This window comes from Microtus pennsylvanicus, chromosome 6 (genome assembly GCF_037038515.1).
Source record: "Microtus pennsylvanicus isolate mMicPen1 chromosome 6, mMicPen1.hap1, whole genome shotgun sequence".
Lineage (NCBI taxonomy): Eukaryota > Metazoa > Chordata > Mammalia > Rodentia > Cricetidae > Microtus > Microtus pennsylvanicus.
In genome coordinates this window covers 55,934,483-55,949,073 of record NC_134584.1, presented here as the reverse complement: position 1 = coordinate 55,949,073, position 14,591 = coordinate 55,934,483, and the positions used below count along the sequence as shown (strand labels likewise).

The window sequence follows — 14,591 nt, the reverse complement described above, 5'->3', positions numbered from 1 at the left end:
AGAAAGTTTCTTAACTCAGGTTGTGGAAACTGAAGAAAAAAAGTGCAAACTGTATTCAAACCAAGTTGACTGTCTAAGCACAGATTGCGTAGGGAGAAACAGGTTGTAGAAGCACCTTGCAGCCACTTCAGAATTGGGCAAGGTAGCTGGTGGCCTAGGACCAGAAATCCCAGGCTCGGGCTAGTAGGCGTGGTGTGTGTGTGTGGGGGGGGGGGGTCGGGCTCCAGGTTGCGCATGCGCACATCCACTCCACCACGCCCACTCTACCGCCGCTTCTGCGCCGGCGCGCCGTGCAGCCCCGCCCCTCCTCCTTGCGGCGCTCTAGGGACCATGGCCGATCCTCGCGTGAGACAGATCAAGATCAAGACAGGCGTGGTGAAGCGGTAAGGAGCGGCCCGGGACTCTACGGCCTGTGCCCGCTCTTCTCTCCTCACCGCCCGGGAGGTCCGGCGGAGCGTAGGCCCGCGGCCGGGCGCGGCGTTTCGGGCCTCAGCGGGCGGGACTCGAGGGGCCGCACACGTCTGGGCCGGCGCTAGCTGGGAGCCGCCCTCGTTGCTGGCCCGGCCGCCCTCCGTGCTGGGCTCGGGGCGACCCCGGCGCTGGCTCGGCGGCACCTTGTGCGATCCTCGGAGCCTCCCTCGGCTCCCGTGGGCCGGGGGGAGGAGGGTGGCCAGCGGCTGGACGGCCTTGGCCTGCGCGCGCCGGGCGGAGGCCCGCTGAACTTGGCTGTAAGGAGGCAGAGTCCACCCTGGCCTGGCCTCAGGTGGCCTTGAGAGCGCTCAAGTTTAGGGGGCACTGAAAGCACGGCCCGTACCCAGAAAAGATGGTGGGGATCCCCGTGCTCCGACTTGGCCGACTCCCAGGCTTTGGGAACTGGGGCGTGAACTTGGAGCACCTCCGCAAACTTCTTCCCTGCCGCTCGCCGCAGAGCTGTGGGGTGCTGCCTCCCCGGCCTGGGCCAGTCTGGTTCTTTGCCTTGATTTCCCGACCCCAGGACAGACTTGAGTGCTCATTAGAACTAGTTTTGTTCAGATCCGAGGCCAACCAAACTGGGAAGCATTCCAAGAGAAAAGCTCCCCAGCTTCCTTACGAAGCAGGTCATTCTGCAGTGGGAATGAATAGCTTTTTCCTCTTGGCCCTTCTCTTCGCTGTTTATTGATACTCCCATCAGAGGGAGGACAGGCTGGAAAGACAAGTCACTTTTTGAGATCCTGCCCCTGAGTTTCAGTACTTCGCACTGTACTTCAGAAGCTTTAATTATGAAGGCAGCTAGGAGATGCCGTGAATGGTAGGGAAGTTAATGCGCAGCTGGCTCTGAGTTGTGGCTGACTTCAAATTTTTATTTTTATTTTTTTATTCTTTTTGGTTATTATAGACAGGGTTTCTTTGTGGAGCCCTGGCTGTCCTGGAACTTGCACTGTAGGCCAGGCTGGCCTCGAACTCACAGAGATCCTCCTCCCTCTTTGCCTTCCAAGTGCTGGGATTGAAGGTGTGCATCACCACCTCCTGGCTTGACTTCAAATCTTGATTCTACCATTGAGTTTATGTATTCTGCAACATATTACATTGCATTGTGACTCCTTTACTGAACTTGTGAGAGAGAGTCTAAATTCCCCCTGGATTCAGTTATTGAAAGAAATGCCCGCTCTGCTGTTTGATACAGCATGTGGCAAGTAAATAGTGGACTGGTATTGTGGATACGTTGTCAACGTTTCGTGATCAGGGGCATGTTTAATGAAGATTACAAAGCCTGAAATGTATCTAAAGTCATACATACTTCACGCTAGTAGCCGAGCAGGGCAACGAAACAAGGTTTACAACTGGGATGCTGTGGTAGAACATTAGAATTTGCGATAACAGGAGGGGAATATGAGATCTATAACCCCGAATACAAATAATCCACACCATCTCTCAGCCCACAGTTCTGCTGTCTTTAGCTGGACTTTTTGGCAATATTATTTACCTTAGCATATTTTTGTTTGTCAGGGAAGAACCAGGGTGTCTTTAAAGTAGATATCATGAAAAATGGTTTATAATGTTTTCCCATTAATTGATAGATCCTCAATACTTATCATCTTCGTGGTCTGCATACCATTCTATAAGTTTATTCAGTTTAAGTAATTATGTCCTTAAAATATATACGCTAGAGCTGTCGTTTAAGTAAGAACTAAGTTGTGGGGCTTTCGCAGATTTCTCAGATACCTGTACAAACTGCCTGGAAATAGTTTTGTTTGCAGTCTAACAGGGCGCTACCAAAGTTTAATTTTGGTATTCATATTTCAGTAAATTCGTAATTTTTATGAAACTTTTTCATAATTTACCATAATCTCAACTTGTTTATATAGATTAATGAAAATATGTATCATACACATTTCTTTCATGGCTTTTTTGTTGACATTTTGCTGTAGCATTTCCTCTTGCATACTGTAAAACTAGGACATAAACTTTTAAACTCAGAATTTGTATTTCCACTTTTGACTTGCTGTATAAAGTCTATATCCATAAATATTACTTCCTTATTTTTCCTGAGAACTCATTTTACTGTGATTCTATCTTCTGTGTTAATGATACAGAGTCGGAATTCAGCGTTTTATCTCACACAATGGAGAGCATGGATAAGGCAGATCAGAAAATAGTTTTTCAGGAAGAATGATTGCAGGCCTTCTGTATATTTTTACACTTTTATAATAAAAAAGCACTTAGAAGATAAGCTGTTTCCCTCTTTAAATTTTGTTTCAAAAACTTCTTCATGATTCAAGAATGTTCTTGGTTTTGTGAAAGGGATTTCTGCTCTTTAGGTTCGTTGTATTCTTTTAAAATTGCATTTATATTTACTCTGTGTATGGGAGGAGGCATTTGTGCCATAGCACAGGTGTGAAGGTCAGAGGAAGGTTTCAGTACACTCTCTCTTTCTGCCACATGGGACCTGAAGATCAAACTTAGGTGGCTGACAGCAAGCTCCTCTTCGTCTGCTGAGATATCCCATCAGTCCTGGATATTTTGTTTTTTTAAAGATTAGTCTTAAAACCAGCTTCTGTGCCCAACTCTTTCTAAGCAGTTGTTCATTTCCTGTAATTCCATTTTTTTTTTTCAGAAGACACAAGCTATATTGGAAGAAGTGGTTAAAAGTCATCATTCATAACCCCAGTTTGTTTTGTTTTTCCTTTGAAAGTTGAGAGCCACTAAAATTTATATTCTAGGTTTTTGTCCTAGAGTTCATCTTGGATAGATTATATGGTAAGGGTTAAGAAAATCTGCTACAGCACTTGTAATTCAAAAGTCTCCAGTTTGGGGATTTGGGAAGGCATCTGGACAGGGAGGTTAAGAGTTAAGGGGTATGGACACAGGTAGTTAAAAAGGTGGTGGTTGGCATCAGGGAGATAATGCAATGAGTACAAGATGGCCATCTGATCGTTGTGGCAAAATGGAAATCAGTCTAATGGGCGATAACCTAGCCTGTATTTTAAGTGGAACTAAAAGTGAGTTTCAGGGATAGTACTTTAGCTACTGTTCTGTTGCTGTGAAGAGACACCGACAGCTTAGGAAAGAAAGCACTTTGTTGGGACTTTGTTTTCCAGTGGGAGCATGGCAGCAGGTAGACTGGAATGGTGCCAGAGCAGTAGCCGAAGGCTTAAATTTTATTCTCACGTTGAGGGCAGAGAGAACCAGAGATTGGGCCTGCTGTGGGCTTTTGAACCCTCAAAGCCTACCCTCATTGACATGCCCTTCAAATAGCTCCACTAATTAGGGACCAAACATTCAGGTATGCGCACCACAGGGGGTCCATTCTCATTCAAACCAACACGAGTGGAAACTAGTAAGAGCTTCATAGTGCTCTCACCTCAGAGGAGAGAACAGGTCACTAGGAGCAGGAAGAGTACTTGCTAAGAGTTAAGAGTGTTGAATAGCAGCCAGACTGACCTGGTCCTGAGCCTCTGATGAAGAGCGCTCCTTAAATAGGTCCTCTCAGTTGCAAGGATTTTTCTTTTTAGGATTAATTTCGGCTGTGAAAATAGGCATGTGCACTAGATAGGGGTAATTAAATGACATTTCTCTGAGCAATTCACTTTGTTAGCACGTGACTTAGTATAGACTGACTACCCCAATGGGAAAATCTGAAATTCAAAATACTTAGAAATCCAAAACTTTTTTTGAGTGCTGATGTGACATTGAACATGTTCAGATTTTGTAGCACTTCAATTTTGGAATTACAGATGATATTCAGCTGCTAAAGTTTATACAAACCTTCCAAAATCTGAAAAACTCTGAAATTTAAAACACATTTGGTCCAGGCATTTCAGTTAAGTTATCCATGGACAGTAGTGGGCGTTGTTGGCAGACTTGATCTGTGTAGTTACTTTTTGTTGTTGTGATAAGCAATACTACCAAAAGCTACTTAACTTAAGTAGGACAGGGTTTATTTTATGTTTTAACTACCAGTAATAGGTCTGACACTGAGGGAAGCCAAGGCAGGAACTGAAGCAGAGACCATGGAGGACCGCTGCTTACTGCTTTGCTGCTTTCCAGGGCTTACGCTGTCTACTTTCATATACAGCCCAGCACCACTTCTCCCGAAGTGGCACCGCTGAGGGCTTCCTGGGTGACTCTAATGTGTCAAGTTGATAAAAAACTCATTAGCACAGTCTGGCTGGCTCTTTTTAAAAGATTTATACTTTCCAGCCCCACCCCCCACCCCAGATTACTAGATTTACAGGCTATCTGTGATGTGTCACAGCTAGTCTGGCTACTCCTACAGGGAATGACCAAATAATGTTCCCAGTTTTCGTCCTCAGTGCAGATCTTTGAAATTACTATCATCTATCTGGTGTCTGTCCGTTGATATATAAGTGGCATCAATTGTCCTAATTTTCTTGGACTGGCGTTTCCTGTTGACTGAGATTTTCTGTCTGGCTCTGTCCTGCAGCTGATAAGTCCCAAGAATCACACAGAGGTCTACATTAGTTATAAACTGATTGACCCATTAGCTCAGGCTTCTTATTAACTAATTCTTATAACTTATATTAGCCCATAATTCTTGTCTGAGTTATCCACATGGCTCCGTACCTTTTTCGGCAAGGCCGTCACATCTTGCTTCCTCTGAGGCTGGGTCATGACTGCAGAGTCAAACTTCCTCTTCCCAGAATTCTCATTGCCTCGCCTCTACTTCCTGCCTGGCTACTGGCCAATCAGTATTTACTTAAAATGCAAGTGACAGGGTACAGACCATTGTCCCACAGCATTTCCTGGGATGTGGAGCATTCTGTGTTAAAACTGGAGACATCCTAGGTATACTAAGATGATTGGTCATCTTCTGTGTACCTAGCTCCTGTATCTCTATTTTATATATGCTGTAATTTATTTGGAGGCTGTTGGTGGTACAGCTATATGCTGTCAACCTGTATACAGCAGGCCTTACTTAATGTAAAATATGTGACATAAATACATATCCTTGCCATAGTAGCTTTTTTTTCTATATTAGTTATTTAGAAAATATTTCACTGGAGAATTTGGACTTGTTTTCTTCACTCTGTGTGTCAAGATGTTAGCTAAGTGACTTTTGTCTACTTTACATTTCTAAGTAGAATTTGTGTTTATAAAATAAATTACTAGACATGTAGTAAATTTAAGAAATTCTAAAAGGAAAAAATGTTTTAATTCATTTAATTTAAAAGGTGACTTTTGACTTTAAAGCCAACTTTTAGTAATGCCAGATAAGCTAGTCCACTGGTGAGTGAACTAATTGATTAAAAATTCTTTATTAAATATACTTTTTATAACCATTTTAGATCTGTAATAGTTTAAAATCCAGTGTGAACAAAGAATGTTAAAGTATTAGAAATCTCACTGACATTGTCCCATAGCTTTCCTCTGATTAAATGAAAGTGACACCAGTAGATTAGAATGAGGCTGGGACAATTCACACTGCAATCGTGTTGCCTTAACTTTAACAATCTTTTAACACTCTTGTTTAAATGTAGCTGACACACCATAATTACAAACCTACAAGCCTTGATTATAGAATTTTACATCAGGAGCCTGTGGGAACATTATATTGATTTTTTAAAATAATGTATTGTTCCCAAACTGTGTCATCTTTCCAAGTTTGGATATACCTACATTTATGGTATAAAAATGTGTTGTCTTATATACATGCATAATGTATTACATAGTGGGAACTGGAAACAAAATGTAAGTAAAACCCTTACTTAGTTTAATATATATTATAGTGGTATAAAGAGGGAAAAGGATCATAGGTAGACAGGAAGGTTTTCTTCCTAAGCTCTGGCTTCTGGAACAGTTCCTGTATTTAAGTGATGACGAATGGAAGTGTGACGGGCACAGTGTGGGAAAGGCTAAAGACAGCGTGTAAATGACCCTGGAAGCTTTGCTAGCTTCTGTTTCCCATTTACTCTTCTGTACCACACCTCTTTGGTTGGAGTTAAAGTTAATCAGAATGGACAGTGTTTTACTTTAAAATTTATCTAACTTCTTTTGGAAGTTTTGTAATCCGTTCTCCAAAGTCGTAGTCAGAGGCAATGTCAAAGTGGAATGCAGGTGGTCAGCTCGTCATCTGCTTCTGCCAGCTACTTGGCGAGCAGGAGCTGTGTACCCCGCAGCCATATGTCTCTGCAAGCTGGAAAGGGAAAGGCCAGGGCCACTCATGATCATCATTTTTCCAAATCAGAATATGTTCTGCAAATTGGGTTGGAAAGTGAAGAATCTCAAAATCTCTCTCTCTCTCTCTCTCTCTCTCTCTCTCTCTCTCTCTCTCTCTCCTCTCCCTCTCCCTCTCCCTCTCCCTCTCCCTCTCCCTCTCCCTCTCCCTCCCTCCCTCCCTCCCTCCCTCCCTCCCTCCCTCCCTCTCCCTCTTCCTCTCCCTCTCCCTCTCTCCCCCTCATATGCTTGCTCATCCCTTTCCTTTTTATGCACAGGGTACATCCATAACTATATCTCTATATAATGCATGTTTTTACCCTGCATGTTACTTGGTAGAAATGTTGAGACTCTAGGAAGGTTGCACATTTCTAGAATGTAGATACTTAGATGTGTGACCTTTCTAGTCTAGTTTGTCATGTCTAACAGTACATTTATAGAGCATGATAATACCTTGTTAGGAACGTACCTAGGGAGCTCTGATAGTTTTTCATGATTTTGTCATGGGAGTGGCCGATTCACAGAGTACGTTATTTAGCAGCCTCTCAGAACTTCTGTCTTTGAAGCATCTGATACAGTGTTAAAAACATAATAGTACTCAGTCAAAGTTTTGTGCAATGAATAAATGAATGACATTTCCCTTAAGCTTTGAGCTTGTTGTAATCAATAATTGAAAGCCACTGAAACAATGGTATTTAACTGTATAATAATTGCTCTAGTTATTTCTGCTTGTGGGAGTTAAGCAGACAGATCCCCAGATTCCAGTCACTATATATCACATCTGTGACCTTAGGAAAGTTACTCAGCCATTGAAAGCCCCATATTTCTTAGCTGAAAAATGGAATTTACAGTAGCATCTTTTTCATGTTGTTATTAAGAAAGTAAAGTGTGAATCACTTAGCTCAGGTGTCTGGTGTGTAGCAAATGATCAGTATCTGTTAACCACTGTCCCTGACATCTATCCTGGTGTATGCTGTGCTAACAAAGAAATCTGAGACGAGGTGATTTACAAATAATAGAAATGTGTTTTCACAGGAGACCCAGGCTCTCCTTTTTGACATCAAGGTGGTACTTTGAGTGCTTTGAAAAGAAAGGCAAGGAAAGGCCCAGCCCTGTGTGAAACCTCCTTATAGATCCCTTTACAAGAGAACCTTCATCACTTGATCAACTTCTGAAGGTCCCATTTCTTTTTTTTTGTTATCAACATATATTGCACAGTTATAGTAAACATGCATTAAAAACGTAGTAAAAATGTGATATTGGAATAAAGATAGGCATGAGCAAATGAAACAAAATAGCAAGTGCAAACAAAAAATTATGTATATACAATCAACTGATGTTTGACAAGGGCTTGGTCTACGGAATGGGGAAAGGACCATAGGTTAAACAAATGGCATGGGAAATTAACTACACACACATACACACACACACACACACACACACACACACACACACACACACACACAGAGAGTCTCTCTCTCTCTCTCCCTCTCCCTCTCCCTCTCCCTCTCCCTCTCCCTCTCCCTCTCCCTCTCCCTCTCCCTCTCCCTCTCTCTCTCTCATACACAAATGTATGAGGATGGACACACCTATGTATGCATGTGTGGAGGCCAGAGGCTGACATTAGGTGTCTTCCTCTACTGTGTTTCCATCTTGTTTTTTGAGAGAGGGTCTCTTACTGAACCTGGAGCTTACCAGGTGGCTGGTCAGTGAGCTCCCAGTATCTTCCTGGCTCTGCCTCCCTGTTCTGGGGTTACAAAGCACATGTTACCATGCCTTACTTTCTGTGTAGGTACTCAGGATCTGAGCTTAGTTTCTCAAGCTTGAGCATCAAGTGCCCTTCCCTACTGACCCATGTCTTCAGCCCTAATGGAACACTTTTATAGCATTAGCTTGGGTAATGCTTTCGTAAGACTGACTCTAAAACACCAACGAAATCTAAATCAACAAGGGTACTGTATCAAACTAAATTTACGTAGCAAACAAACAAATGAAAAAGGAAGACAAATTATGGAAGGAGAAATCATTTGCAAATTATTTAGCCAACAAAAATGTAAACCAATAGGAGATACTCCTACAACCTAACAGCAAGGAAAACAGTGACAGCAGCAACAACAAACCTCCACATCACAGAAGGCAGTCTACAAGGTCCAACATATATATATGAAAGTGCCCGAAATCACAAGCCATTATTGAAATGCAAATCAAAACAATACCTCTTACATGGTAGAATGGCAGTTAGAAAACAAATGAGAAAAAAATCACAGCAGCAAATCTCAAACACAAAATAATATCACCAACATTGAAAATTAAAATAACAGGAGCTAGCAGTAATACTTGCATTGGTGATTTTTTTTTTTAAACAGGGACTTTGGAAGGACATAAATGAGCCATTGTAGCAGCATTGCGAGAACACATAAACACTGAGTAGAAGATGTAAGGGTGACTGGCTATGGATCCCAGGACAAACCCAGAACTTGATATATTTTTTTAAAAAATGTGATAAGATTTTGTTTTTTAGTTACTTGATCAATATCTGATTGGCCTTGGAGAAGGGAAGAATGTGAGATTTACATGTTTAAGTGGTTTCTGGGGCTGTGTGATGGTGTCTTCCCATTAATTGCTGAGGTGGTGATTCTCTGGTTCCAAACCCCAGCAAAATCTTTCTCCTTTTAATAGAACAAACACCATCTGTCAATGCTGTTAACACCCGAGGCATATGTATTCTTTTCTATACTTAAGTTTATTGTAGTGACAAGTATTTGCATGAATTTTAGAGAACATTAGTTTCCAGGACCCATTTGTGGTTTATAAGTGTTAGGAGATATCTGTATACTTCTTTAATTTTTAATTTATTATTGTATATGCACATGCATTTGAGAGAGGTCAGGACAACTTTATGAAGTCGTTTCTTTCCTTCCACTTTTGAGGTCACTAAGCTTCTTTGGTAAACACGTTTACTTGCCATACCATCTTGTGTTGCAGGGTGAGGGCCTGCTTGTTTGTCCCAACCGCCCGGCTAGCTTACACTGAAAATAACCACACAGAAACTGTATTAGCTAAAACACTGCTTGGCCCATTAGCTCTAATTTCTTATTGGCTAACTCTTATATTAATTTAACCCATTTCTATTAATCTGTGTATCGCCATGTGGCAGTGGCTTACCGGAAAAGATTCGGCACGTCTGTCCCTGGTGGCTCCATGGTGTCTCTCTTACTCTGCTTTCTTCCTCACAGCATTCAGTTCTGTTTTCCCACCCACCTAAGTTCTGCCCTATCAAAAGGCCAAGGCAGTTTCTTTATTCATTAACCAATGAAAGCAACACATAAACAGAAGGACCTCTTACACCAATCTTGCACTGTTCCTATAGTTTTAATGCTAGATTATAGTATTGATGGATCCTCCTGAGTGTTTTGTTTTTAACTAAATGCTTTGGTTGTTGAGACACTTGTACCACAGAAATATTTTATGCCCCTCTTGATGTGTGCGTCTATGTGTATTTGTGTGCATGTGCTTACATATATTCGTGTTCTAACCTGACCACTGCAAACCTTTGTTTGTAAAGGATAATGAAGCAAATAAACATTAATGTAACAGTAAATGTTCTCAGTTTCTAAATAATACAGTTACGCTTTTAATAAAAAGATAATCTCAAATTGCTGTGCTGTACTGTACTCCATAATGCCTTTGAAACTGTAAGTCCACGGAAGTGCATTTAAAATAATATGGAAGTACAATTTTCTTATCTAATGTTAAATTCTAAGGTCTGTATTATGTTAAAATATATGAAGGAATTTTTTAAAAGGCTGAGCAGTTCTCTGCTTTTTAGGAGTCAAAGAGATAGTGTCTACTGGTTTCCATGAAATAGGTTTTATTTGCCAGCTTAGTTAAGAGGTGGTAGAAACTAGAAAAAGAGTTCATGTGGCAGGTGCAGTTCAGCAGTCTGGAACTGTTTACTTTGTAACTTAAAAGTGGGAGACTTAGAAATGAAGAAATGAGGGCGGTAGAGATGGCTCAGTGGTTAAGAGCACTGCCTGTTCTTCCAAAGGTCCTGAGTTCAATTCCCAGCAACCGCATGGTGGCTCACAACCATCTGTAATGAGATCTGGTGCCCTCTTCTGGCCTGCAGGCATACATGAAGACAGAATACTGTATACATAATAAATAAGTAAATCTTTAAAAAAAGAAAGAAATGGAGAAATGAGAGAAACTGGCTATAATAAACAGCTTCTCTTAAATATTCATTCTTCAGGGTGGCATGATATAAAATATAACACGGAGGATTTACTTAAAAACTAGGAACCTTAAACATTGTTTTAATGTTATAAATGCTAATATAGAATATTTAAAATTATTTCTCTAGGAGATAGGTTTTATAGTTTGTATGGAATTAGTAAGAACACTATCCCCGCTGTCTCTGAGTCTAGTTAAACGAGGTTTGTATCTGAGTGTTTATGTTTGTGCCTGCCTTCATGATGCCAAGTTACCCTTATAAATAGTCCTGCTTTTCCAGGTTTAAAAGATTGTAAGTTAGAAAGATTGTTCAGTTGATGAGGGCCCTTTAGTGTAAGCCCGAGGACCTAAGTTTAGAGTCCTTCATCAATGCAAAAAGTATGCACTGCTACATGTGCTTGTAATCCCAGTGCCAGTGAGGTGGAGACAGTAGACTCGGAGGCTTGCTGGCTAGCCCTTGTAGCTGAAAACAGTGAATTGCAGATTCAGTGAGATATGCTATCTCAGATATGGTTGAAGCCCAGCAGTGGTGGTGTACGCCTTTAATCCCAGCACTCAGAGACAGAGGCAGGTGGATCTCAGTGAGTTTGAGGGCAGTCTGGTCTACAGAGTGAGTTTCAGCATAGCCAGGCTACACAAAGAAACCCTGTTTTGAAAAACCAAAAAAAAAAAAAAAAAAAGGTTGAGAGCTATAGAGGAAGACAATGCAACATCAATATCTTACCTCCATACAATGCACCCACCATACACATGTGACCACATGATATTCTGTGTACAAACACAGTTATTTCTTAATCTTTATTTTTGCCGCGTAATATGCATGACTATTATGGAGCACAGTTTAGTATTTCAGTGCATATATAGTGAGCAACTCATGTTAGTTGGTGTATCGTGAGCACCATTTTTTTTGAGGAGCATTCAAAATCTTACTTATTTTAAAATGTCACTAAATATTATAGGTTGTTACTTAACTTTGAAAGTTTTAAGTGATGACCAAAAACTGTCCATATTAATCGTGTACCAGGTACTGTTTGAGTACATGTATATATTGCATAATATTTAAACCTGGGTGCTTTATCCTTTCTATGAACCTGTTGAGATGTACAATGTACTATTGTCATCTGTAGTCAGTCTGCTGTGCAGTAGCACACGACAGCTACCCATGCCTGTGTCACTGTAACTTAGTGCCCATTGCTGCAGATTGTTACTGCTCTTTTTAAAGAATAAGAATAGTGGGGTTGGGACTGGAGAGCTGGCAGTAACATAGTGAGAGAACAAAGAATTGCAGTGTTCAGAAACAACATTCCACTCCTTATAGTGCTCATCTCTAAGCCAGTGATTTTTCAGTGTGCTCAGTGGATTCCTTTGAGTTCCTAAGCCTCTTTCAGGGTTTCTGTAAAGTAAAAGTTATTTGTGTAGAAATGCAGGACACATTTTGCCCTTTTAAAATGCTTTATGTGAGCATTTATATATTACGATTATGCCGAGAGTCCTTACCAACTGAACTGTCTTCCCAGCCTTTTTTTTCCTTTTGGCAAGTGACATAATATATCTTAATTTTTCCTAATATTAAAAATGAATGCCAAAATATTTCTTACAGTTTCTGTTTTAATTTCTGATGCAGTCATTACTAACAGATTTATATAAACCACACCTCTGTATGGTCTTTTTTTTTAAATGTAAAAGTATTTTGGAATTCAAGAGTTTGAGAACCATTGCTCTAGTTCAGTAAGCAACCATCATCCTGAGCTCAGCCTTCATGGTTCTAACCATAGCGTTTTAGGCAGGAGCTGAGGAATTTTAGATTTTACAAGTCCATGTAATGACTTTTTATATGTTCCTCTAAAACACTGAAGCACATTGTACAATTTCATGAGTTCCCACTGCTCAAGACAATTATTCATATAAAACCAAGGTACATAGAATGCCAACCAATATGCTTTCTATTTTCTTCTTTTGGTTTTTTGAGGCAGGGTTTCTCTTTGTAGCTGTGGCTGTCTTGGAACTCTCTCTGTAGACCAGGGTGGCCTCAAACTCACAGAGATCCTCCTGTCTCTGCCTCCCAAGTGCTGGGATTAAAGGCATGCACCACCACACTGCCAAGCCCAATATATATTTACTCAATTTTTTTAAGTTTAGTGTGTGTGTGTGCGCGCACACACCTGCCATGGTGCATAGGTGAAGGTCAGAACAGCTTTCGAGGGTCAGTTCTCTCCTCTTGCCCTGTGGATTCCAGGGCTGGAACTTAGGTTATCAGGCTTGGGAACAAGCTCCCTCACCCACTGATCCATCTCATTGGCATGAAACAGAATTTTAATTTGGAGTGAATAGCAGTGACTCTTGAGAAATACAGAAAAGAAAGTTTTAGATTTTTTTTGTTAATTTGAACTATATTATTTAGCAATATGAGTAACACAAACCTACCACTTAACATGAGAACAGAAATAAAAAACTAATTTTGTGTTACTCGCCCACCTGAAATAACTATTTTTAGTCTTATGCTTATTATTATTTTCTTTTGTTTACTATACCATCATTTATATATTACTAAAATATATGTTAAATTCTAGTTAATTTTTATGGGTAAGAAGGGTATCTTTGGGAACTTCTTTTTCATCATCATCATCATCATCTTAAATTTTTTATTGATTATTTGGGAATCTCACATAATACACCCAGATCACACTCACTTCCCAGTCTTCCCATAGCTGCTCCCCTCCTCCGTGACTTCTACCTCCCCTGAGGGAAAAGCAGGTTCATTTTGTGCTGCCCATATATTCACTGGAGCATGGTTAGATTCCCAGCGGCCAGTCCCCAGAGGGGGAATGAGCCTTTCTCCACCTGCATCCGTGCCAGAAGTCATCCACTGTGGAGAGGTGTGGTGGCTGGAGCCAGCTCTACCTCGCCAGTGCCACTGCCTGTAGCACAGCAGGACCAGCTCTCCAGCATGCATGCACGCGCGCGTGCGCGCGCACACACACACACGCACACACACACACACACACACACACACACACACACACACACACACACTGACATGGCTTCAGGCGCCAGCCCAGACGATGTGCAACTCTTCTGGGCTTTGGTGGTAACATGGGCCTTAGTCATCAACCTGACTGTTGGCCGTATCAGGAACATTAACTGACTCGTGGCCCTTAGAGGCTGCATGACCAAGAGCTTCGACATGGCTTGGCATGGTTACATATGTTACATCCAGCATGGCGCTGGATGCGGCAAAGCCTGAGGACATCACCAAGGCATCGGGCAGAGGCACAGACTACATATGTCTACATGGGTCTCAGGTTTCATCAACCTGGGTCAGCAGGCAGCATGAACCACTGATGGCATCATGGGCCTTCAAAGAGGTCCAGTCCCTCATCTCTGGCCTTCGTTGTTGCCCAGAGCCAGGGGCCTCCAGTGGCCAGGTTCTGGGGCTGAATCTGCGTCTGCTTAAGCTCCAGGCTGTTGTGCACCGTCCACTGACCCTGTTGGGCAACGGCAGCAAGTAGAGCTCAGGCCTATCTTTCATCTGTCACTGTCATCACATCTCCGGTTCTGCTGCCCATATATTCAAAGTGCTCTCGCCACTAAGAATTACCCAGCTAATACGAACAGAGCTAGAATCTTAGGTTTTACTCAGAATTTAGACCTCTAAGCTTGTGAGTCCAGCAGACTTCCATCCTGATTTTTCTGTTTTATCATTT

At 41.6% G+C, this 14,591-nt stretch overlaps 1 protein-coding gene across 3 annotated transcripts in view; it reads left to right on the top strand.

The window, feature by feature from the left end:
• The first annotated feature begins 267 nt into the window (after positions 1-267).
• Positions 268-14,591, top strand: part of Tbca (tubulin folding cofactor A) — a 58,798-nt gene continuing 44,474 nt past the window's right edge. For 2 of the 3 annotated variants that reach the window (XM_075976293.1, XM_075976292.1), the window contains exon 1: positions 268-383. In XM_075976293.1, coding sequence (XP_075832408.1) covers positions 331-383 — 53 coding nt within the window. In that variant the 5' untranslated portion in view covers positions 268-330. The remainder of the gene's footprint in view (positions 384-14,591) is intronic. The other variant, XM_075976294.1, reaches the window with a different exon arrangement.